Here is a 25,203-nt window from a genome sequence, read left to right as displayed (position 1 = left end):
CAATTTTCAAAGCGATCAGAGGTAAATCCAAAGAAGGTATTTTCGGTATAAACGATGAAAATAGAAGTGAAAGATTGTCAGAGGACTTTGAAAAGGGTTTAGTGACTACAATAACAAAAAAAATGAGGATTGTAGACATGAGAAATACCAAGCATTGAGTCTAGTGTCACACGCATCCAAAAATGCACCAAATTAGCAGAATAAAAGTAGAAGGGAATATTGAAGAACATATTGGATTCAGAGAGAATGGAGGAATGAATGAGGCCATGCTCTTGTCTAAGGATAGAGATCGAAAAAATGATACATGCCACCTACCCAATGTTATGATATTAGCAAATTTAGAGAAAGACTTTGACAATGTTGAAAGGAAAAACTGATTTCACTCAATGGTGGTATCTATTGTTTATTATTTACATTTATTTTACTCTACAAACATATACGAGGTCTGTCTGCTAAGGATCCAGCCATAAAATATTTTGAGATAAATAGCCAACCTAGAACAATGAGGGCTTAGTCCCCTTTAAAGTTCTCCCCTTGGGACCTCACGCACTTATCCCAGCATCTCTTCCACTTATCAAAACAATGGGCAAATTCCTTATTCAGAATGCCTTGCCTTGATGCATTCTCCTTTATCACGTCAACACCAAGAATTTTGAGCTGAAGTTGAAGGTGACTTGCTCCAAGCGATGGCCTAGATTTTTCAAAAAAGGTCACAAATGGAGATGAGTTATGAATAACACAAAATTTCCCAACAGACGGTTGGCGAGATAAAGGAGTATGTGACTAGGCACCTGATGACCATTCTGGAAACGGACTTCGGAGATGGTTTTTTAAAAGTGGAAGAGACACCAGGATAAGTGTGTGAGGCCCCAAGGGGAATAGTTGAAAGAGGACTCAGCCCTCAATGTTCTAGGTAGGCTATTTTTCTCAAAATATTGCATGGCTGGTTAGTTTACGGACAGAGCTTTTATGTTGCCCCTGTCTCTCTGGGATCTTAGCAAGCCAAGAAAACTTGATATTATGAGTCCACATAAAAACATAGGGCCTAGGAGCAAAATCACGAAAGTTGACAAAGACTGAGGCGAAAATAAAAACAATAAGATTTAGGCAAGAAAGAGGACTCATTACCCATCTAACTCAGCTGGTGTAGTTAGAAATTACATAAATATAACAGGACGCAAGATGAAATAAAGCAGGAAATACATTACCTGGAGGTTTGACAAATTCTTCTTGACGAATTTGGGCCAGTTGACCATCAGTGACATCAGGAACATTCCACAGGATAACATTTCCATCCGAGTCTCCTCTTAACAAATACTTTGATGACTTGCCATGCCGGGCAGGACCAAAGAAATATTCCACTGCAGGTGGGCAGGAGAGAGGCTGAAAAACATTTTGGTGACTTCCCTTTAACTCAGAATTAATATTCATCAAAGATAATTTATGATTAAATAGCATTGAAGAATTAAAAGGTTATTTTCTTCCAGTAGAATGGGGAAAATTAACAGGATACTATTGGTTTTCCAGAAATTAAATTGTATCACAATACCCTATTGGTGAACACTAAGTTATCACAAAAAGAGATTGGCGGGGTAAGCAATTAAAAACTGCCAGCATTAGATATATTACCACCAGACTAAGAATAATGTCTCAACCAAGCCATTAACAAATAATAGAAATAATGGAGACAAATACACTGACAATATCTCATTCATTTTCTTTAATATTATTTTGTTTCATTAATAACTAGTTTTAAAAGTTATTTTTATGTAATCTCTTGATTCACATACAGAAAATTACCAGTACTGTTGGATTGGCCACCCTGTACTATACTGGATAGGTGCAGTTGGTCTGCCATGTGAGTCATTATTGAGCTCTCAAGAGTGTTGGTTGGCACAAGGCCTGTTCTAACTGTTATTATGTATGCAACGTAAAAGTATAATTAATGCCACCAAATATCTTCCCTTTGATAAATTACTGTTTTGATCAACCTAGTCATATGAGTAAAGGAGATTTAATAAATGCTGCACTTACCTTTTCTGATGGAACAGACAGAATGCAGTACAGAAATGGATTGTCAGCATCTACTGCTCGTGTATGGAAGTCCTTGTGGTCAGCAATGCAACTATGATGGTAAGAGACAAGGGATGGAAAGGAAAAGACAAAAAGGTGATAGGTAGGATGATAAGGAGCCATGCAAAAAGTATGGAAACTGAAACACTCAAGGGACATTTTGCAAGTCCAAGATGTGGAAAACATCTTCAAAGGAACAAGCAAAGGGGGAGGGGGAGTATTTGGGAGAGATCTTGAGAAGTCTCATCCAATATAGGAGTTAACACAAGGAGCAGTATCAAACTGAAGTTAAGAGGCCAAAGACGGAACATATCTAACATGAATACTTACTCAATTATCATAGTATGCGGAGAAACTATTTACAAACGGATTACATGAACTAATATTTCTCACATCTCTCTTCACATTACCTCATAAAATATGACATTTGAGATATTAGATGCTATCCAATATTTATTTTCAATTAATCTAAATGGCTTAATTCATTTATGACAAAGTAATAAATCATTTTAGAATGATGAAAGAAAAACTATTTACTTAAGCATTAAATTTTGATCATAAACATCGATTTTTAAATGATTTTGTGAATAAAGAGTGATAGAGAAAATATTAAAAACAAAACATACAAGACACTGAAATAATGTACTGTTGTCACAAGACATGCAAAGACAAAGAGAATAAAGGGCATACAAAATGAAGTCATAAAGGTTTTAATTGCCTTCAGGTCAATTAATTATTGTTTCTAAGAATAATTCATTCAGTCTACAATTAAATAATAATCACTAAATCACTAAAAACTAAAAAAAATAAGGATCCCAAATATAAAATTCACCTCATCGGAAGTAACATACTTCGAACACATTCCTTTTGCAACTTCTAGCTGATGAAACTGAAGAATAATACACACTGATGGCAATTAAAATTCAATGGTCCACCAAACAGACAAATTATTAATATTTACTACAAAAGCAATGATAATGATGTAAACATCCAAAACAGAGCAACACATAAATTTCACAGTGCATCACAGGAACCATATGGTGTTAAGGCATATGATAATATGTTTTGATTACTAGTGACAAAAAGCAATGAACACAAATACTTGCTTTGCTGTAGTGCCAAGCACATTGAAAGGTAGGCTTGAGGTGCATGGAATAAAAAGTACACAGTGATAAATAGGTGATTGTAGAAGTAAACAGGTTAAAATGGAAATGTGCATAGTATAACCCTTAAACATGCAAAACCAGTGAATGATTTAGAAAAAACTTAATATGTAATTAGAATCAATAGGCTTTTACCCTTGGGAATAAGTTAAAGGATGGAATATTAAAAAGTAAATAAGATAAGTACACAGTTTTTCCACTTGGAATTTCATTGAATTCATGAAAGAGTCAAGTCAGTAAAATGATTTTTAAAAAAGGTGAGAAATATCATTATATTATTTACAAGCTGCTGCACTCCCATTAATACTGCATTCACTGGAGGTTTCAGGCCATAATTCGTATTTTCCCAAATTCACAAAAGCTGTCTTCATCGCATTGCACATAAATAAAGGTTTCATAAAAAACTGGTTATCATTATGCTCTTTGCAGGGTTGCCAATTTATATTCGTGTTCACTCAGATTCAAAATTGAATAAGTAGGTGCATCGAGTATTCAAAAAACGGCAAAGAAGAATACTTAACAAAAATCGTACAATATCTATTTCATGATAGGAAAGAGACATCCTCATCCTAGTAGCATGAATGCATAGTTGTGGCCTGATGCATTGCTATATCTTCATACACTAATACCTTTCATCAAAATTCAGTATTAAATAAATTAAAAGCCTTTGTAAATTAAATCTTAATATTCACTGCTTTTATTAGATGTCTTTAAATTATTTTTTTGCGCAAATCTTTAGCCTATTGTATGTTCTTAAAAAGGAAATCATTACTGGAAACAAATTAATAAAAACCATTAATGGGAGTAAACTGGATGCAATTGTTATATAGTTTTGCCAAGATCTTGACAGGCAGCAGTCATAAAGATAAAGATTATAATGAATGAGAAATTACAATAAAAAATTTTTAAAATGTTAACATCACCAAAAATAAGGAAGTACTTTGTGGGGTACGTGAATAAATGAGTAATGTATAACACTGCTCATTCAAATGGCCAAAAAATTTGAACATTACTTCAGTACAGTTTTTGATTTTGCTATATAGGTATTAAGCTAGAATGTGTGTAAATGTGTTTCTTTGGGTAATGCACTCTCAGATGTGACAAGTGTCTTTCTACTTTAAAAATATCCACCTCAATTTCAATAAATTTCTTTTACTTTGCTCTGATAAATAATTTTACACAAATGGCATCAACTATTTATACAAAGGAATTAGTTCAAAAATAATGCCTACACTTGTCCATTGCCTTTCAACTTACATTAATGGTTACAAGCTTTTCAAATATGCAATTGGGTAAAGCAAAATTAAAAAATATCTAAAATTTGGGCTTGTTGGTAAATTGACAAATCCGCAAACACACTATAATATTAATAACCTCCCAATTTTAACGTCTAGAATAATTTAATAACCTGAGTAAGAAGATTGACAAGTTGTGAGTTAAAATCGAACAGAAGTTATTTGGATACTTTTTCAAATATTTACTGCCTTTGATTTGTTTCTGATCACTAATTGTCATTCTTTCCTTTATTTATCGAAAAATAGCAAAATTGTGGCTTAAAATTTCTATTAGAGTGATTAATTTTGATAGCGTCAAATGTGTAACACATGTTAGGGTAACACATTGTTTTAATGATGCTCATGTATCATGGATTGCTGCATTAGCTAAATTCATGTTGCCTAGAAATTATAAATCCAAAATTAATTATTATACGCCAAAAGTTTTACAATTATTGTTTTACATATAAAATGCAAACGAAATAAATATAAACAATCATAACCATCATAAAAGCTTGAAGTAAGGTTTTATGCAAAAGGCAGCATAAAATAAGTTTTAATTATGTGAGGGATAAAATTTCAGTAGAAATTAAATCATGCAGATTGAAGAATGATGAGTTTTCGGATGATAGCTATTTCCCATATTACAATACACACACTATAACAGGATTTATTAACCAGCTTTTTATTACAATATATCATGGCTCACATAAATAATCTTTTACTTTTAACCAGGGTAAAGTTAGTGTTCTGACCTCTCTCAGACGATGGTATCAACTTGAATGCTGAGATAATATTATTTAAAAGTGGAAAAAATTGCATTGGATATTTTAAATGATGGAGAGTGAGATAAATAAATACATCCTGATTACACTTCATGTTCTTTCCGACTAGTGACCTCATTACTACCATGGCATATCATGTACCTAGCCCTTTCTTGGGCCAAAACATCATCCTCCAAGTAATAATTTGCCATCCTCTTCATTTATTGAGGATCCTATAAGCCACCTTTGCTGAGTGTAAAACCAACCATACAAATTAATGCTATCAATACAAAACAACAATTGTATCATTATTCCCATTACACAATGAGCACAACAAAAGAGAATAGAGCCAAATTACTTTTGAGTATGGAGTTTTTCCCATCCACATGACAACATTACCTCTGTTTATTTTAAAAATTTGCAAGCATAATTATGACTAATACGATCGCAAATAGATTATAAGAATTAATTGTCCTCAGCTAGTTGGGTCATATACAGTTACCAGCACATTTCAGTAAAAAGCTTTTTATAAAAATTCTAAACTTTACAGAACTTATGCTTTTTCATTGTGAACTTTGAAAAACTATCTTTGTTTTCTCTCTCTTGGACCTGCATATAAACTGTCAGAAGTCCTTCCCTCCACACAGTTTTACATATCCTTCATTTTAAAATAATGGCCGTTGTCATTTTGTTCTCAGAACAATATAGAACTCTATTGATAGAATAGAGCTCTTACGGTTAGTAGTATCAAATAAATGAAAAACTTTAATAGCCGTAAACAGTTTACCTTTCTAAACTAAGTACAAATGAGATTAGTTGGCTAATGCCACAAGTCAAGGATTGGGTAAAAGGTAAATAGGAAAGGAATAAGAAAGGTGAATACTAATACGCATATTTCGGCCACAAAGTAGCCCTCTTTAGCGTACTGAAAGTTAATCGTCACAACAACACAAGTCGAAGTGAGAAAGGGTAAGGGCAATCCAAAGTATATATAGTATGAAATGTTAGTCAGCTTAGTCTATTGGCTCCTGTCTATTTGACCCATTCCCCCTCCCCCAACATTTTACACTATATATACTTTGGATTGCCCTTACCCTTTCTCACTTTGACTTGTGTGGTTGTGGCGATTAACCTTCAGCACACTGAAGAGGGCTACTTTGTGGCCGAAAATACGCGTATACCTACTCACCTTTCTTATGCCTTTCCTTTTTACCTTTCACCCAATCCTTGACTTCTGGCATTAGCCAACTAATCTCATTTGTACTTTGTTTAGAAAGGTAAACTTTTTACGGATATTGGAGTTTTTCATTTATTTAATATAGAACTCAATCTGAATAAAGAATGACAGGAACTATTAATAATGACTTTTCATCTTCACTACAACCATCATACAAAATATATCCATAAATCATGTTTCATTCCATGATGACCCTTAGAAAATAATATCACTAAATAAACATAAAGTAAATGTTACCAATATGATATTTTTTACTGGATAACTATTACATTTTTACTGCAAAAGTTAGTCAGTAAGTAAAACTGTTAAGTTCGATTATTATTTACCATTATTGTGGATTAGGGAATGGCAAGTGGAAGTCTACTTACTGATAATTATTTTTAGCCCTCACAAGTGAGTGATAGATAAATGTAAACAAAGGAGCAAGTATAGAAGGCATTAATAATAGAGTCAAAGTAGCCATTTATTCCTCTATGATAAGTTTATACAGATTTTAGAGTGTAAAAATCATCAGAAAGCAACAATTTCAGAGGGTAAAAATCATTTGCCTCGACCAGAATCCGAACCTGGATCCCTCAATGTCCGGCCGAGTGCTTTAGCCAATTAAGCTATCGAGGCCTCCTCTTAAACTCAGAACTTTTGGGGGCTTTAAAGGAACAATATGTTGTGACAAAATACCGTACATACAATGCCACAGGCATTGGTAGTCACACGCAAGGCCACAGTCCACGAGGTTAAAGCCAACTTTAAACACTTACGCTGTATTTACCTTTGACAAATTCTAAGAAACTGCGGCAGATGTCGCAACAGTAACTTTTACCCGAGTCATCCACTAATACGCATTTCAATGCAACAATTTCAGTGTGTAAAAATCATTTGCCTAAAAAGCATGCCGGTCAAGGCGAATTTTTTCACACTCTGAAATTGTTGCATTGAAATGCATATTAGCGGATGACTCGGGTAAAAGTTCCTGCTGTGGCATCTCCTGCAGGTTCTTGGAATTTATACAGATGAGATTATATTGAAGTTCCTAGGATGACTTGCAATTTAGTTCTGTGGCACATTAATTCTGATAAAATGTGATAACTAATTACATCATGAAAACACAATGCATTGATTAGATTGCACATAATATTGCATAAACACTCAACTACATTAAACATATCTTTCACATACGACACGACATATTCTTTCTCCTTCAGAGTAAACTCATCTTTAAAATTTGAGTGTTTATGTGTGATCTACCATTTCTGTTTCCTACTTACACCTTCCTCCTCCTCATTTATCTTACACACATACTTGAGAGATCAACAATAATTATTCATCACTAATTATAGAGATAACAAGATCTTAAGATGCCCTCAAAACCACAAAAGTGAGGTTACCTACAGCCATGAATACCCAAGAATAATTCGTAAGTTAGAATAAACATCTGATCAAGTTCAATTACCTGTGTGCATTTAAAAATGTAGAAGGGAATGTTGTCAATGGTACATTCAGAAATAATGTGTGTACTTATTTGAATGGTCTACCTGAATCTTAAAATGCAATCAACAAAGGTTCTTTTTATCAATTCTTCACCCATACGAACCAGTGATTTTCATATGCATTGTTTGAACATGAAACATGAATGATGTACACATTGGGCACAGGAAAAATATTTCCCAAAGATCAGTGACATATTCCCTCAGGAATATTTGTGAATGCGATTATGGTATACTAGAACTTGTTCAATGCATAAAGACACCGAGGAGAGGAAAGATGAATTATGAATGAATGCTTTTCAACACTCCCTCCTAAACCAAATATATATGATTTAGTGCTATATCTGATGTGGTGGAACTGTTCCATAATGATGAAAACAAGTTTATAATTTATCTCCAATAGTATTTAATCCTGACATAGAATGCTCTCCCTCAGTTTCACACATGTCCAGCATTGCATAGATAAAAATGCTTGCACGCATATAATATTTTTACCAGAAAGTTAAGATTCCAGGATTGGACCTTGTGTTGTGTTGTGCTCCACCATTTGTTAAATCAACCATCATCATCAATTACACAAAACATAACACATGCTTTAAAATTTGTTTAAATTTAATGTCTATGTAACATGGTGAGTTTTTCTATATTTTATTATTGTTAATTAATTTATTTTATTTACAAAATATGTAGCAATCAGACAAAATTCAGGAGGTGACATTATCCTACATCAAAGAGAGGTTCCAACAACAAATATAACTTTAATTTAGCAGATAGAAATAGCTATAAGCCTCTTTTATATTAGCTTAGAATTATATGAAAATAATGTAAGATTCCTTCAAGAAGGCAATTCCACTATCTTGCAGTTCCATTAAGAAATGAAAAAGTCCTAACATCTCATCTCTTGAATTCAGAACAAAATTTAAAAGGTAGGTCATTTCTCATAAAATCTATGCTTAGAAAGTCATTCAAAATTTCACCAAAGCTGTTTCATTTTTAAAAGTATTTTGAACGTGTACCACACTTATATCAATAAGTATCCATACAGTGTCAAAAATAAAGGTGAAAAAAAGGTCGGATGAAGAAGAAAGTCGGAGCAAACTTTTAAAAGGAATAGTTCCTCCAGCTTTTAGAAACTGAATTATCATCTTTGTATAAGAAGCAAAAAGTGATGCTTTAAACACCAAGATATTGTTTGCACCATTTGTGAGAACGCAACATTAGAGAATGATTTTTTTAATATGGGAAATATGTGAGAAGAATGGAAATTAGATTATTTAAAAAGGCTTTCGAAGACTTAAATAACAAAATTCATACAGATAGATAATATATAACATATGGATAATAGAGGTGGCCCATAAAAACTACAACAATTAAATGGTCAAGTTACCTATTATTAGCACAAAGAGCTTTGAGTTAGGAGGAGCGAATGTCACAAAAATAATTATAAGACTTTTGATTATTGTTTCAGTTGAGAAAAGTACTTCCATAATCATATACGAGGGTCATCCGGAAAGTAGTACCCGTTCGTGCCGCATGAAGTGCTGACGACGCGAGTAGCCGCTGGACGAGGTCAGATAGCTTCAGTGGCTTGTCTGCCTTCTCTGAGCCAAGTTGCGTGACGCTAGCATTGCCTGTGTTGTTTCTGTGATTGTTTACAATGTTTAAAAAAATTGAGAACGCCGCCAGTTGTGAAGTGAGGGCAGTGATTAAATTCCTCAATGCAAGAAACGTTCGCCCATGTGATATTCATCGCCAATTAAAGGAGGTGTATGGAGACAATGTAATGGACGAGTCGTCTGTTCGGCGGTGGTGTCGCAACTTCAACATGGGGAGGGGGAACACACACGACGATGAGCGTTCGGAGAGACCGTCTGTCATTACAGACCAACTGGTGAGCTCAGTTGACGAATTCGTGAGGAACGATCGGCGCGTCACAATTGATGACATCTGTGAGCATTTTCCCAATGTTTCTCGAACAATTGTTCATGAAATTGTTAAACACCATCTGCATTATGCAAAAATTTGTGCAAGATGGGTCCCTCGCGTATCTCAATGAGCTGGCGGCGAAGGACTATGCAGCAGGAATACAGAAACTTGTCACACGTTATGACAAATGCCTTAATTTGCTTGGAGATTATGTTGAGAAGTAGTTTAAAGTATCCTCTTTCAAATAAAATTTTTTATGTTTGTTAATATTTACTTTTGTGTCTTTATTTCACGAACGGGTACTACTTTCCGGATGACCCTCGTAACAACAACATCCTAACTTGATTTTCATTGTTTCTGAATATATGAATGGTGGTTCAGTAAAGCCATTAATAGATATTTTGAATAACACTTGAAAAAAAAAGAATTTGGTATAAACCCAGTTTTTACTGCTATTTTGTAGTACATTTCAAGCTTCTACTGCAGAGTATAATTGTTGCTTTCGTATAATGAATTTCATAAAATGTAAATTTAGAAATGGAGATTATAAGCTAAACACCTGAAGTCAAAATTCCGAGCAAAGAGACTGAATATGAGAAAATGGTCCGTGGAGGTGAATAAAATAGAAGGAACATTGCTGGTAACTAGTTTGGATGCATTACATTACACTCAGGAAATGATGCAGAGCCATGAAACTAGCCACTGCCAAAAAACTTGCTAATATGTTTTCATTACAAAACCTTGTCTCTGATTTATTGGAAGTTAAACTTTAAAGGTAACAGTAGGCAGTGCATAGGAGGTAAATGCCCACCACAGTCTGAATGAATGAATTTCAAAAGCCATTGGCCTAAGCACAATAAGTGAATTGAGCTTAGCACAATATCTTTGCCATTCAAAGAAATCTAATGAATGTGGGTTTGAGCATCTTTAAGAGAAAGTAAATATACTGATAATGAAATTTTATAGGAAACGGGAGACATCGACATGAGTATCTATACTGAAACAATTAAGGAATTAAGTTAATTTTATTGGAGAGTTTTAATAAAAATATTAAAGTGCATACAGCATAAATGATTAACTCCATAATTGCTAAACCAATGCAACAAGAATTGTGAATATTTTGTATTTCTTAAAAATAGGGGTACATTCAAGGTAAAAAGGTACACCAAATTGATCAACGGAAACAAATGACATTTCATTACATCACCCCTGACCATGTAAAATTTACCCTCTTTTACAATAGAGTGATGACCAAAGTTCATTATTTCAATGGTGTTTCACATGAAAAATATCACATGAGGAGCACTATGGCCATGCTGTGAAAGCTTCTACTAATTCAATGTTTCTTCTCTATAAATCAATAGGGAGAATTGCCTAAAAATGCATTGTGTGTTTTTTATTTAGTGGTTTATTGGGTAAGAAATGTAACTGCAATGATTAGTATTGACCTTGTAATTCAAATCAAGATCGTGCAGCTGGATAATCAAAGTTGTCATATTCCGAGTCTCTCAAGGAGACAGAGAGCTGGCGGTAAAAAGCTTGGTCGGCATGATATGCACATAAGAGCTTTCAACAAATTCAGAAATAAAGCCAACCGAATTTTGTAGGCATGATGCTTGGAATGTAAGACAGTGGTGATGCCTACTACATATCAATTTGATTGCTAAGCCAAAACATAGAGCCACATGACTAATCTAGCTCATAGAAGTCCAGACATTAACTATTACATATTAATCTAAATGGTTTCTCATATGCTGGCAATGAGACTCCAAAAAGTTTACTTACTTATTCAAAACAATGAGTTTGTCTAAGCTGAAAGATGAAGTGAGGTTGCCATCTAAAACTACATGATTATAAACATTAATAAGCATTAATGATTTATATCTACAGGGTGTGGCGCTTAAATCTGGACAAATGTTAATTTGAATTTCCTGCTATATCGCAGTTCCACAGGAGGTCGCGATTGCCGCTCTTGAAAGCCATAGGCATCTAGTAAACAGTCATAACCTCAAAATGGTCGAGATGTTACATACAAGTCCGGAGCACAATTGAAGAGCCACTATTATCGAAAGTGTTTGCGCTGGGTATTATATTTTGCAATAGTTCGATTCTTCTGGTACCCCAGATCAACTGTTAACGATGTTGTGGCTAAGTATAATGCTTTGGAGAAGTCTGGGGAAGGTTTCCCTAACCCGGCGAGGAAATCTCATTTGAGGACACACACGCTTGTCCGAATTTAAGCGCGGCACCCTGTATATAGGTCATTCAAAGTCACAAGCACCAACCAAGCATCTATGGCAACAGCCACCATGTAATCAAAAAACACATACACATAGCAAAAAATATAAAAATTATTATAAAGGAAGAAAATTTAGCCTTGGGAAATACTACCAACCTAAATGCTTTTCCTTTCAGCTTACTATTCCCACGCGCGCACCCGTATTTGAAGTATTTGGTGAAGATAATGGTGATCAGAAGTGCAGGGGATAGAAGCATTTTAAAAGGGATGCCAGGCCAGGCAGGTTCAAAGGATAGGAATTGGGGAAGAATAGACAAAGTGATTAGTAAAATTCCTGGCCAACTATGCAGGTAACTCTACCAGGTAAGGAATTTGGAAAAAGTAAAAGTTATAATTTAAACAATGTATCACAAGATGAATAAAACCCATAAAAGACAAAAACAAACTACATGTGCCACAAAAATGAAATATATGCAATAATATATGAAATCCACTTGATGTTCATTCACTTAATTTTTTAGCAAAATCATTACCTCTCCTGGGTAAGCTGCACAAATGAGTTTTATGATAAAAATGAAAATTTTTCTAAATGCACTGTCAATTATGCAGGTAACATTTGGGTCATGCAATTATTTTCCTCCTTTGGGAGTAATCACTAAAAATAAATCACTGCCACTGAGCATGACAAAAGAAGAGGCAGGCACTTTCTGACCATCTAAGAGCTCAATCAAAACTGCTGTGCAGAGAAGGTAGGGTTGAAGGTAACCTGTTTTGCGGGCGAGTAATTCATTTTCTGATATTTTGATAGGCACTATATTAAAATGGAAATGAAAGAAGTACCACCTTAATATTCACCTCTTACGTACAAACAAATACCCTATACAGAACCTTGTTTCAGCCATACCTATCATTGTTAAAGGATTCAGGATGTTTGTGTAGAATAAATCAAGTGAAGGGATGCAATATTTCATTTCACTTACTGAGCAATGTCATTCAACAACTCAGGGGACATTTAATGGAATACAAAACAATAAATCTCACACACTGAAGTTTCTAAGACACCTATTTTTTAGAAAATACATCTCTACCTATTATCCTGTAGAAAAAAGTAATTATCATATCAGCAGATACTCTGAAAGTATGCTATGGTTGTATTCGTCAGAAATAATGTGACTTTATTTTAACATTAACGCAAAACTAGACTTTAATGCCTCCAAAATATATCAATGCAATGACGAATACCAGAGTGCTGAATAAAAGAGCTTGGCAATGCTAAAGACAGAAGTCTTTGAGAAAATTTATTTGAGAGATTATACTAACATTTAACAACAGCATTATAACTATAAAAATATGAGAATGGCTTACATTTAAGAGACTTACCATACCTCCTATGTTGGATTATGTTATGAATCAACTGCTTTTTCACAAAAAAGTTAATACAATAACTGTATGTAATACCCAATCCCAGATAACATTACTAGATGATATGAACTAAACTGTCCCATATGGTATGACTTAGACACAAATAGCAACCATGAGAAAATCGGTTCGTGTCATGAATCACCAGTAAAACGCATCGTTAAGAGTCACTGCACAGTCACCTTTCTTTCAACTTTCCGGACCTAATTATCCTATTTTATGTTATTGTGAAAGGGGAGACCTACACTTCCAAAAACAAGAATTCCGTATCACATCAATCACAAGTATGTGTCTTTGAAAATTCCATTTAAAATACTACATGGTACTTCCTTCAAGAATTCATAAATGTTACCATAACTTCCTTGCTATCTCATGAAATATCATACATACAACTGCTCATATGTGCAATCCATTTGTCATCCAAAAAACAATGCTTTCTCAAGAATTTCCTAAAAACTTATCAGTTATACTCTGAAAAATATCATTTTTTGAGAATTATCAGAATTGATTTTCAGGAAATTATAATTTGTAAGATATAAACCTTGGAAACAGATATTAATAATGCCATAATCAATAAAAATTTTAATTTGCATTTTTTTCAAACAGAAAACTGAAATATTCAGTGCAATGGAAATTACTTATAATGCACCAAGAATTGTAAGCTTCATTCCTTACTAGCAGAAAATGTCTCAGAAAAATGCTTCTATGTACACCATTATTAATATAATCTGTTCTCCCCAGAATAAATCCTTCACTTTAGAAAGGTCATTAATCAAACTTCAAGTAGTGCAGAATGAGGATTTTTCTTCGATATTTTTCCTTTTCTGTAGCTCTAGACTCAGGATCCATTTAAGAGAGGGATGATAAATATGATTATAGCTAAAAACTACGTTCCCAATAGCCACCAATTACAATGCAGTTCATGTGACAACTGATCAATCTCCAAGTGTACTGAGGAAACAGCTTGACAATTCAGCAGTACAATTAGTATGTAGATGTCACACAGAGAAGTTAGGTAACCTGCCACAATGCAATGGTGAATTACAATTTGGTTTCTGAGGGTAGATGGCAACATGTTTCAATGGCTTCAGTGCTGAGAGACCATATCCATTGGAGATATTTTGTATAGTATGTATTTCAAAATAAAATTGATGCCTCTCAGCAACACTTACACAAAGTAAAATTTGAGGATATACCCTTGACAGTACCAATATCTAGGATTGGCCTTGACCTTGTTGACATTCACCCAAAAGACTTTTCTATTCTAACATGAATTTTTAGGAGTGACAATAACAATTTATGAATGCAATTAATATAATATGAAGTCAGTGTGGGCCTTGTTTTTTTAGTTCAACATAGCAATGGTATTGAGGTGGAATATAAAACAGGTAGTTTTCCTAAGTAATTAGAAAATCTATGGGGAGTAACTTTTAACTTCACTTTAACCCATCCATGGAACTAGAACTTACCCATTGATGATTGGGAAATTTCCATATCCATCAATGAAAATCTGTACAAGAGATGGATGTGAAAATTCTTTTCCAATGCTGAACATAAAAATTTATTAATTTTTTTAATTTTTTATTTTTAATTAATTTTAATAATACTCTTTCTATAACTGTTATTACTTTTCCATGGAAGTTTCAAGTTTAAATATTGTAAAATAGTTTTGTAAATTGAGGTAAGTGCAATAGCAGGGAGTACAAAATAAAAAGAAAGCTTGGCCTAATGATACATGCATAATGTTCTTTTATTAAACTATGACTCGCAGCTAAAAAGCAAATATGGTTAAACCTTTAAATATTATTATCAAAAAACTGGACCCTAAGTAATTTTCAGTAATGGTCTTAAAAATATGGGAATCAATGCACATTAAAACCTTGAATGCTTAAATAACTTATGACCTACAATAATATCTAACTCGCATGTGTAAAGATTGGAATGTAATTTATTTGATTTAACACAAATTTGGTTTGTATCCTCCTGTCTAAATTAATATTACCAACATATTCAGAATAATATCATGATAATTTTCAGATAGCAAAAAATTATAGTAATAAAGAAAGGATATTTTCAGGACATTTAGGTCATAAATGAAGGGTTACAACATTGGTGAAATGTTTAGACAAGAAAGGTTAGCTCATTTTTAGAATGGGCAAATACGAACATATTTAATACATAGATGTCACCTGAATAAATGTTAAGATGATGTGAGATAAATAGCCAAAAGGAATGCATAATTCTGTTCCTTGTTTTAGTTTTTTCCCTATTATCAATGCTACCTAGTCAATCGCACAAAGAAAAGTCAGAATTCAGAACCCTACACCAACACTGCCGCAGCAATGACAGGTCAAATACTAATGAACTATTAATCAGAGATGAAAGGCATTAAAATAGGTTTTTGAAGGTCTATATGAATATGTAGACATTTAAACGTCCAATGACTATGCTAACCTTGGTTGCCATAGTTCTGCTTACAATAAAAGTGTAATTTTTTCAATGTTCTAACTTGATATTTAGTCCTGTGTGAGCCATGTTTAAAATTTTGCTCTTCTTCAACCTCCTCTCTCCACACATGAGGCCATCACCCAAAAGGATGAATAAGGCCTTCACTTAGAAGACACAAAGGCACAATAAAAAAGGTAGGGCAGAGTATCTGCCTTCAGTCATGCAGGGACATTATCCATTTGGGATAATCTCTAAATAGAATTTTCTTCAATGATTCAGTGGGCACATCTCAGAATGTCCACACCAAAAAACAAATGATTGGATGAAATTTTAGCTCAGCCAGACAATTTTTAGGAGCTAAGCAACGGCCTGGAAGTTTAGAAATTTGTTTGCATCCTTGGTGATGATACAGCTCCTCACAGTGTGCGTCCAATGCCCTACACACCCACATTTCAAACAAAATACATAACAAACTTATCCTTGATTTATATAACTTGGTATAACAACTTGCAAATGAGGTCACCAATGCTATTCTTCAAAATGTCCAACTTTTTGATTTGATTTACAAAAAATGCACCAAGCATGAAAAATATATAATGTATATTTGTCTATGTTTCTGGCTAGACTGTTTGTACTTCAATGCAGTCATTTTTGTTTTAGCCAGTAACACTATTTATTTTACCAATGTCAAGTAGTACCATTACATGACCTCACCTTTTGGAAAAAAATTCCAAAGATAAATCTTCAAGAGACATCAATCTTCCACCTGGGTCTGGCTCAGGTGAATCTATAACTCATAGCTGGAAGCTTTATAGTTTCAGGTGAGAGTAGAAAAGCCTTAGCTAGAATCACATAGGGTAAGAGAGTTATTTGAGCTAGCAAACTTCCTCTTGGCTTAACTTCCACTCTAGCTATTGACAGGAGAGACTCTCATCAGAGAGGAACTAAAATGTCAGTATTTCATCAGTTTTCACTCAGTAATCATCAGAGAAAATATTGCTGAGCCAAGAATTGAGCACATCAGAAGTGAGTAATTTATTTCCCAAATGAAATTCATGATAACCTGTATTGAAATACACATAGATTCCAATTTTTAATCTGGGCATTATGAAGCCAGTCAACAGAATGGGAGAGGTTGGGAAAAAAAGAGAAGACTGATGGGGAAAAGTGATATCAGAGACAATTCAGAGTAACTAGGCTGAGCACAGCAATGGTTCAATCAGGTCTCTCATTAACAGTGTTATTGGCAATGCCTTCCCAATCACCTATTTCCACAAATGATTAAATTTTTGCCACTACCACATCCACTTAACACTGCCTCTCCTCACCAAGTTTTGAGGAAGGAATCTTTGTCCTTAATAGGGTCAAAAATAATGACGCCTGCCTGCCTGCACTATCAATGTGCATTTAACATGTAATTTTCAAAAAAGTACTACGCAAGTTCTTCAATACACCCTCATTATTTTCCCATAGCTTAATCACAATTTTTATCTTTTTTCCAAACTAACTTTCAATTCATCTCATTGAAAAAAACATTCTAGTATATTTTTCCATATTAAGGCAAAAACACAGATTAGCAAACCAATACCTGAGGAAAGCCATGATGACAGTGATTATGGCAGTCTGCTTTTTATTTACATAGTATTTCTCTAAAGTAAATCAAGGACTTTTGGTAATGCCAATCATAATTGGTTGATAATCACACTTTTGGTTTCCGTCATCAGAATATGACTAACTCAAATGTTATTCACTGGTAGATTAAAATTATAAATTTCATTTTCTTGGGTGGTACTTCCCTTAAATATTTAAATTGTTCGAATAGATAGAGATGATACATTATATAGTATATAAACGCAATGGTGCAGGGGACCTGCCTGAACAGGTTGGGTGAATTAATTACATATCTTATCCTAAAAGAGGTTTTCTATCTGAGAAAGATGAATATATTAATATATATATATATATATATATATATATATATATATATATATATATATATATATATATATATATATACACACATATATATATATATATATATATATATATATATATATATATATATATATATATATATATATATATATACACATATATATATATATACACATATATATATACACATATATATATACACACATATATATATATATATAACAATACGATTAATGATGAATATACATATCAGATATTTAGGTAAATTTGCAAAATATTTTTCCTGCTTCATACTATACATTAGTTACATTTATAATTAGCAGATACACTTAATCATATAATTTCAAAAAAGAAAGAAGCAATTCTATCAATATTTCTCCTATTCAAAGATAGAAAAGCATGAGATTGCAAAACATCTTCTATAATAATGGCGTGGTTCATTACTTGGAACTGCTAATGAATTAAATTTTTTCCCACATCACAGCGAATGTTTTCAGAGGAGAAGTTAGCTTCCTCTGCAATAACAAGCCACTGTGAACGTCTTTGATTAAAAAATTGCCAACATATTTGACAATATGCTTTGATTTTTCAAAACTCAGTGCAAAAAGCACACATGAAGTTGAGGATGGCAAAAAAATTACATGTAATGGGGTAAGAAAAGGCTAGACATTTTATGATGATCTTTAAGAATAGCCCCACATGTGTGTGATGAAGTAATGCGTGCTGTCATGGATTGCTGACCCCTTAGAGGAAACAACAATTTCCTACTTTTCTGAAGACATAATGTAATTCCAAATTTAAAAGAGAGAGAGAGGATACTGTGTCAAGATGTAAAATGAAGCAGAATGTGATTTATTAAGAGAAGAACCATATTTTCATACAGAAAAAAGAAAATAAGGCAAAAATAGAAAAATCTTTCAAATTAACTATTATTACAGCCACTTTTCTAGGGCATGCCTGATTCCTTCATGAAAAATAAAACAATTAAATATATTTATTAATATTGTTGATAGCCAGAATATTACAATCCCTAGAGCATAATGCTGACAATTAAGCACACAATTGGATTTTAAGAATTCTTGATGACCTGAATTATGACAGGAGTTCAGTTTGGATTGACTTCTTGAATGTCAGGTTCTCGTTCATTTTTAACTTTATTTTTAAGGATAAAGCATAATTGAAACTTCAATTAACAAGAAGCATTTATAAACATGAAAAAAATTATGGTAACCAATAAAAATACCAAAATATGAATTTCCCCAAAATTAGCCAAGTAAGTACCAAAATGAGCACAATCTAAATGTCTTCCCATAGATAATAAAACTCAAGCAAGAGTCATAGCGAGATTGTAAAGATAAAATTCAATTATATATCTATAAACAAATTCAAAATACACCCATGTCGGAAATTCGTTGTATCAGAAATCAAGTTTATATTTCTCCCTCCACGAAAACACTTTTCATTTGATAAAGATGTACCTGAAAAAGAAGGTTGGTTATGTATATTCTTAACTTTTACCATTTGTTTATTCTTGACCGCTAAACACTACAGCTGTAAGTGGCTGCTTGATCAATCAAAATTATTGTTGATTAAAAATTTTTTAAGAATTCACTGATGCAGAAAACAAATTTCTCGTTCACATGGGTTTTAAAAAATAGACTCTTCCGAATTCAAGATATAACTTCTAACCCCAACTTTGGATTTCCGAGACAACTGAATATGAGGGGGGACACAAAAGTAACGGGAATTGGGCTGCGGTGGGGAGTGAGAGTGGGGGAAGCCTTTGTTTGGCCGGTCATACGTCAGGCTCACGCCTCCTGCGTCAGTATGCGCAGCGCCATTGCTGTGACCGTCCGCGAGAGCTGTTTCAGTGAAACAACTTTTTTCATTTCGGCAAAAAACGTGACGGTGGATTGTCAAGAGCAATACACTGCAGTGAAATTTTGTTTCCTGTTGGGGAAATGGTCCACGGAAACTATTGTAATGCTCAAGACTGCTTATGGGGAAGCTGCCCTAAGCAAAACCAGAGTCTACAAGTGGTTTACACCTTTTATAAATGGTGAAATATCAATTCAAGATCAACTCCGCTCAGGCTGCCCTTCAACATCAAGAACTGACAAAAATGTCAACAAAATCAATGCCCTCATTTGTGAAGACCGTCACAGAACCATTGATCAAGAGATGTGTGGAGTGTCATGGAGTTCAATTCAGAGTATTCTACCTAGAAGATATGCATATGAAAAGGGTTGCAGCCAAATTCGTCCCTAGCCATCTCACTTGCCGGCTCATACTGCCCTCTCTGTGATCAAGTTTTTGACAAAAAACAGCATGACATCGACTGTCCACCCCCTCTACTCACCGGATTTAGCTCCCTGTGACTTCTTTTTGTTTTCCAGACTCAAAAGGGAAATGAAAGGAAAGCGTTTTGACACTGTGGAGGAGGTAAAACAAAAATTGCTAGAAGGCCTAAAGGACATCCCGATACATGAATTTCAGAAATGTTTCAAACAATGGAAGCATCGTTTGGAGAAGTACATTGTGGTCAATGGGGAATACTTTGAAGGTGAACAAAATTTAATGTAAATATATTGTGAACTAAAGAATCTATGATAACATTCCTGTTATTTTTGGGTCCCCCCTCATATATGTAGAGTTCTTGGATAGAAAACCAGCTCTATGGCTGAAACATTATGCATCAATTTTTCAGCCATTTACTACACCCTGAAGACAATGGCTGAGTTACCCATTGAAGCATTTATGCTACACAATGTTACCCATTGTGCAGAGCCCCAGAGCTCTATATGCGTAATTTGTAACAGAATACAGCTAATGAAATAACCACTAGGTAACAGCAACATCACATCAGTTTGGCATAAAATGATTATCAGTATTTGAGAAAAAGCTGGTAGTGACCCTACCCTACCAATTATTCCCAAGATGTATGTGAATTATATTAACATGTACCTTCAAGAGAAGTAAATGCATGCAATATGGTACATGCACATGAAGTGATGCAGGTAACAAAATCAAGCCTCAGAAAATTTTTTTGGCCATTTATGAAGAAAGGAACTTTGATATTGTCAATCATTATGGATGAAATAACACATTCAACACAAAATACCCAGAGTTAAAAAAACAATTCTATTACAATATGAATGTGACAAGACACACCATAAAAGATCATGTCTCAATTTTATCAAAATTTTAATCACAAAATTGAAGTTCCTAGTTCCAGTGAAATCTCTCAAAAACAAATATCTCAAGTCTAAAAACAAGGCATTTAGTCATTTTAGATGGTATTATTCCCCTTAGCAATTTCTAAGCTTTTTAATATAGCCCACTCAATTATAAAAGTTGATTGATATTCAATATAAAACAAATGAATGATATATGAATGTGACATTTTATCAAAAGACATTCTGCCCTCTTAAACTTAATGGGTCAGAATAAATGATTGATAATGGCTACAAAACATTGGGTATTTGAGTACGACCCTGAGACAAAGTACCAAAGTTTCCAGTGGCACACCCCGGATTCCCCTTTCCCCAATATGGCAAGAATGAGCAAGTAAATGGTGAAAACCATGCTATTGGTCTTTTTCAATGCCAAGGGTGTGGTTCAAATAGAATTCATAGCCTAAGGGCAGACAATCAATGCTGCCTACTACATGGATGTGCTTGAGAGATTAAGAAAATGGGTCCGCCCGAACATGAAAGGAGATCTTCAATACGTGGCAGTTAAACCATGACAACGCTCCCAGCCACACCTCTTGGCATTTACAGGAGTTCCTGGCCAAGCACTATTTACCATTGCCGTCCCAAACCCCTACTCCAGCAGACTTTTTTCTGTTCCCAAGAAGCAAGACCAGCCGGAGAGGCATATGCCTTGGGACCATAGAAGTAACCCAAACCACTCCACCACAAAGTCTCTAAATGAGGTTCCCATTGATGCCTTTCAGGATGCCTACAGTCCATAGCATAGTCACTGGCAAAAATATGGGGATGCCAAAGGGGACTAGTTTGAAGAATTTAAAGCATTTATGACGATATCCTGAATAAAATTGTTTTTGCAGACTTTATTGAATTAGTTTCCGGACACACCTTGTATATTTGTAATGAACAAAAGTTTTTATAGTACACCACAGATGACTTCAATCATAAAAACAAGAAAAAAAAGGATATTTTATAAAGTAATATGTGCATAGTAAAATAAATAAACCAAGTGGGGCATTTGCATGTATGAGTACCTTTTGTTGTGTGCATATAAAAAATATAAATCCATCTAAGTTACCAACCATGGGGCTCTAAAGTGAAAAGTGCTCTGCGATGGTTGACCATTAAATTGAAGCCATAGCCATGAAGAAAATGTTCAAAAAATTAAGTGAATGCTCCAATTATCTTCAATTATACCAGATTAATATGAATTTAGTTTAAAAATATAGTGGCACGAACTAATGAAATGAGTGAGTCCTACAATTCAGAGATGCCTGATTACAAAATTGAATTAGTACAAAAGTAAAACAATGCAGAAGTTAGAATGAAGACTATCTTTTTTCAATTTAATTCCCCTACATAATGCAAAACCAATTAAACAATTTCACAATAACCTCAAAAGCATATTTGATTAGATTACCCATTAGCCATGATAAGAGATTTCACTGTTACATATAATGACGAGTATATAATTCCTCCTGATCATTAGTTAGTGAATATAAAACCAATCACCCAAGTAATTAAAAGTAACACTTAGCCACTCCCAAAAAATTATTTAATGAGCCATTAAACAGAATTTCATGCAACATCCATATTTTTAAGTAGTATACCCTGACTATGCATTAAATGAAATTTCTCCATTCACAAGGATACTCCTGGTAATATAATGAGAAAGTTTTAATCAACTTACTTGGCAGGGAGTTGATATAAGTACCCTTTTCCTTCATCACTCCAAACAAGTACCCTGTCAGCAGATAAAAAATCCCCTCCCATCCATCGTTCAGACTGTGGTGCAATAACAGAGCATAACACGGAAAAATCTCCCGCATCAAATATCTGTAAATTTAAAAAAATATTAACATAAGCAAATAGGATAAAATGAATTAAATGGGGTTAATTTTATAGTTTGAGGAGATAAAAAATAATGGTGTAAGAAGTTATCACATAAAAAATTCACCCAAGTGATTACTCCACAAATTATCTTTAAGAACAAATTGAGTAGTTTCAGGCGTGATGTGGTGGAATTTGAACATAATAAGAGTATTTAGTGGCAATTTTCCACTAGATAAAAGATTGTCTATTGGAAAATTGCTACTATCCATTCTTTATTTTACCTTTAAGGGATTCTAGGCTTTGCAGCTACAAAAATATATGTGTGAGGACAAAGATAAAGTGGTATACACAAGACACCTCAGTACACACCTATACATAAAAACAGAGAACACATATAAGATAAGATACAGTATATATATGCATTATGGCTCTCATATCATTGACAAAATGTGATGCTCAAAATAACTTCAACTTGATTTCACTTTCAATTATTTTGAAAAGAACACAATTTTTAAACAAAGCATGACACCACAAGGCTAATTTTTCCTAGGCACTTACATGATTAGCATTAATTTTTTATGGCAAGCAATTTTTCAGAAACCATTGCATCTACATTTTGCCTCTGCACTCCCTCAGGTTGATAACACCTGCCATAATGAATGACCTGACAACCCAAACTCAAAAACTGACTTCAGAAATAACAGCAGCACTTAACCTTTTATAACAAATTAACTTTGAATAGTGGATTGGATTGGACAGCACATGGACCATAGAATTCCAGCCTTTAAGGGGGCTAACTAATATTGGTTTCAAAACACATTTTTGACCTATCCCATATTTCACTTCCTATAATGGTACTTTCAGTCTTGCGTTAACTATTCAACAATGCATTTCTTATTCTTATTTTATACAAGGAAATATTTGAAGGATGCAAGCAGGTAGGGTAAATAAAAGTCACGGGAACAACATGGAAAAGCAATGCTGTAGTCATGATTACCATACACAAAAGGATGAGGAATTTGCTAAAAAGCACATTAGAAAACATTATTTGCTGATTTTCAATTGACATAAACAATGGTATGATTTAAGGATTTCCATCCTCCATATCTGTTTCAGTCATATTACTGAAACTCAATTCTTAGACATTTTAAAGGGCATGCAAAAAATATAGCGTGCATAGAAATTTCCATTTTTTCCTGTTTCCAGATGCACAGAATTAAATCATCTCTGGAAAGAAGCTGAGGTTACTTTCTTGGATTTTTTTAATTTTCAGATTGGTTTCAACATAGCCTGAACCATCCGTGAAAACTTAAGCTTTGTAGGAATGAACAACAAGTAATTATTTTGCCAATTTTCAAAAATGCAGCATGATATTAGGGCACTTAGCTTAAATAAAGAGGACAATCTTTAAAAATAAAATGTCAGATGTTACAAAGTCATAATATTACAAACGTCATTGTTTAATTTCATCATGGAATGTGTGTTCCAGAATTTTATACTCCAAGGATTTTTAATATTTATTTCTATCATTGCGAGAGAGGAAAGCTAATTTAAAAATTAAAAAAGGACAAATTTCAAGAAACTGAAGTAGATGCTGCAACAGTAGCTTTTAACGGAGCCATCTGCTAAGTGTGCATCACATTTAGCGGATGACTACACTTAAAAGTTACTGTTGCGGCATCTCCCACAGTTTCTTGGAATTTGTCAAAGGTAAAACACTCTTGGTGTTTAATGTTGACTTTAACCTCATGGACTGTGGTGCATCGTGCATCATTACAAATGCCTGTAACATTGTATGCACAGTGTTTGGTCACAACATCTTTAAAGCCCCAAAATTTTGAAGTGTAAGAGGACACCTTGGTAGCTTAACTGATTAAGGCACTCAGCCAGACACTGAGGGATCCGGGTTCGAATTCCGGTCAAGGCAAATGATTTTTACACTCTGAAATTGTTGCAGTATAATGCATATATAGTGGATGACTCCGTTAAAAGTTACTTTCGCAGCTCTTGGAATCTCCTGCAGTTTCTTGGAATTCATTTAAGAATTAAAAAAACTCTTAAATGACATTATTCTGTCAATTCAATCATCATTACTATTTACTGTCTCTGTTCTCCCTTCTCCTAACTTTACCCTACCCTCAAATGAATTCTGAGAGTTGACCTTCGTTTTACCCTGCCTTATCCAAATATCCACGG

The 25,203-nt window shown here is 33.9% G+C and overlaps 1 protein-coding gene across 7 annotated transcripts in view; it reads right to left on the bottom strand.

Annotated features, from left to right (window-relative positions):
- Positions 1–25,203, bottom strand: part of Rbcn-3B (WD repeat-containing protein Rbcn-3B) — a 174,329-nt gene that overhangs the window by 141,629 nt on the left and 7,497 nt on the right. For 3 of the 7 annotated variants that reach the window (XM_071585492.1, XM_071585507.1, XM_071585530.1), the window contains exons 6-10: positions 22,865–23,010; positions 12,317–12,340; positions 3,180–3,212; positions 2,035–2,125; positions 1,209–1,383 (exon numbers count right to left, since the gene is read on the bottom strand). In XM_071585492.1, the coding sequence (XP_071441593.1) occupies positions 1,209–1,383; positions 2,035–2,125; positions 3,180–3,212; positions 12,317–12,340; positions 22,865–23,010 (469 nt within the window). The remainder of the gene's footprint in view (positions 1–1,208; positions 1,384–2,034; positions 2,126–3,179; positions 3,213–12,316; positions 12,341–22,864; positions 23,011–25,203) is intronic. The other 4 variants (XM_071585515.1, XM_071585537.1, XM_071585499.1 and 1 more) reach the window with 3 other exon arrangements.

The sequence above is a fragment of the Hetaerina americana genome, unplaced genomic scaffold (genome assembly GCF_022747635.1).
Source record: "Hetaerina americana unplaced genomic scaffold, ioHetAmer1.1.p SCAF_1, whole genome shotgun sequence".
NCBI classification, from domain to species: Eukaryota; Metazoa; Arthropoda; class Insecta; order Odonata; family Calopterygidae; genus Hetaerina; species Hetaerina americana.
Note: the sequence above shows the minus strand (reverse complement) of the source record. Positions and strands in the feature narration are given on the sequence as shown.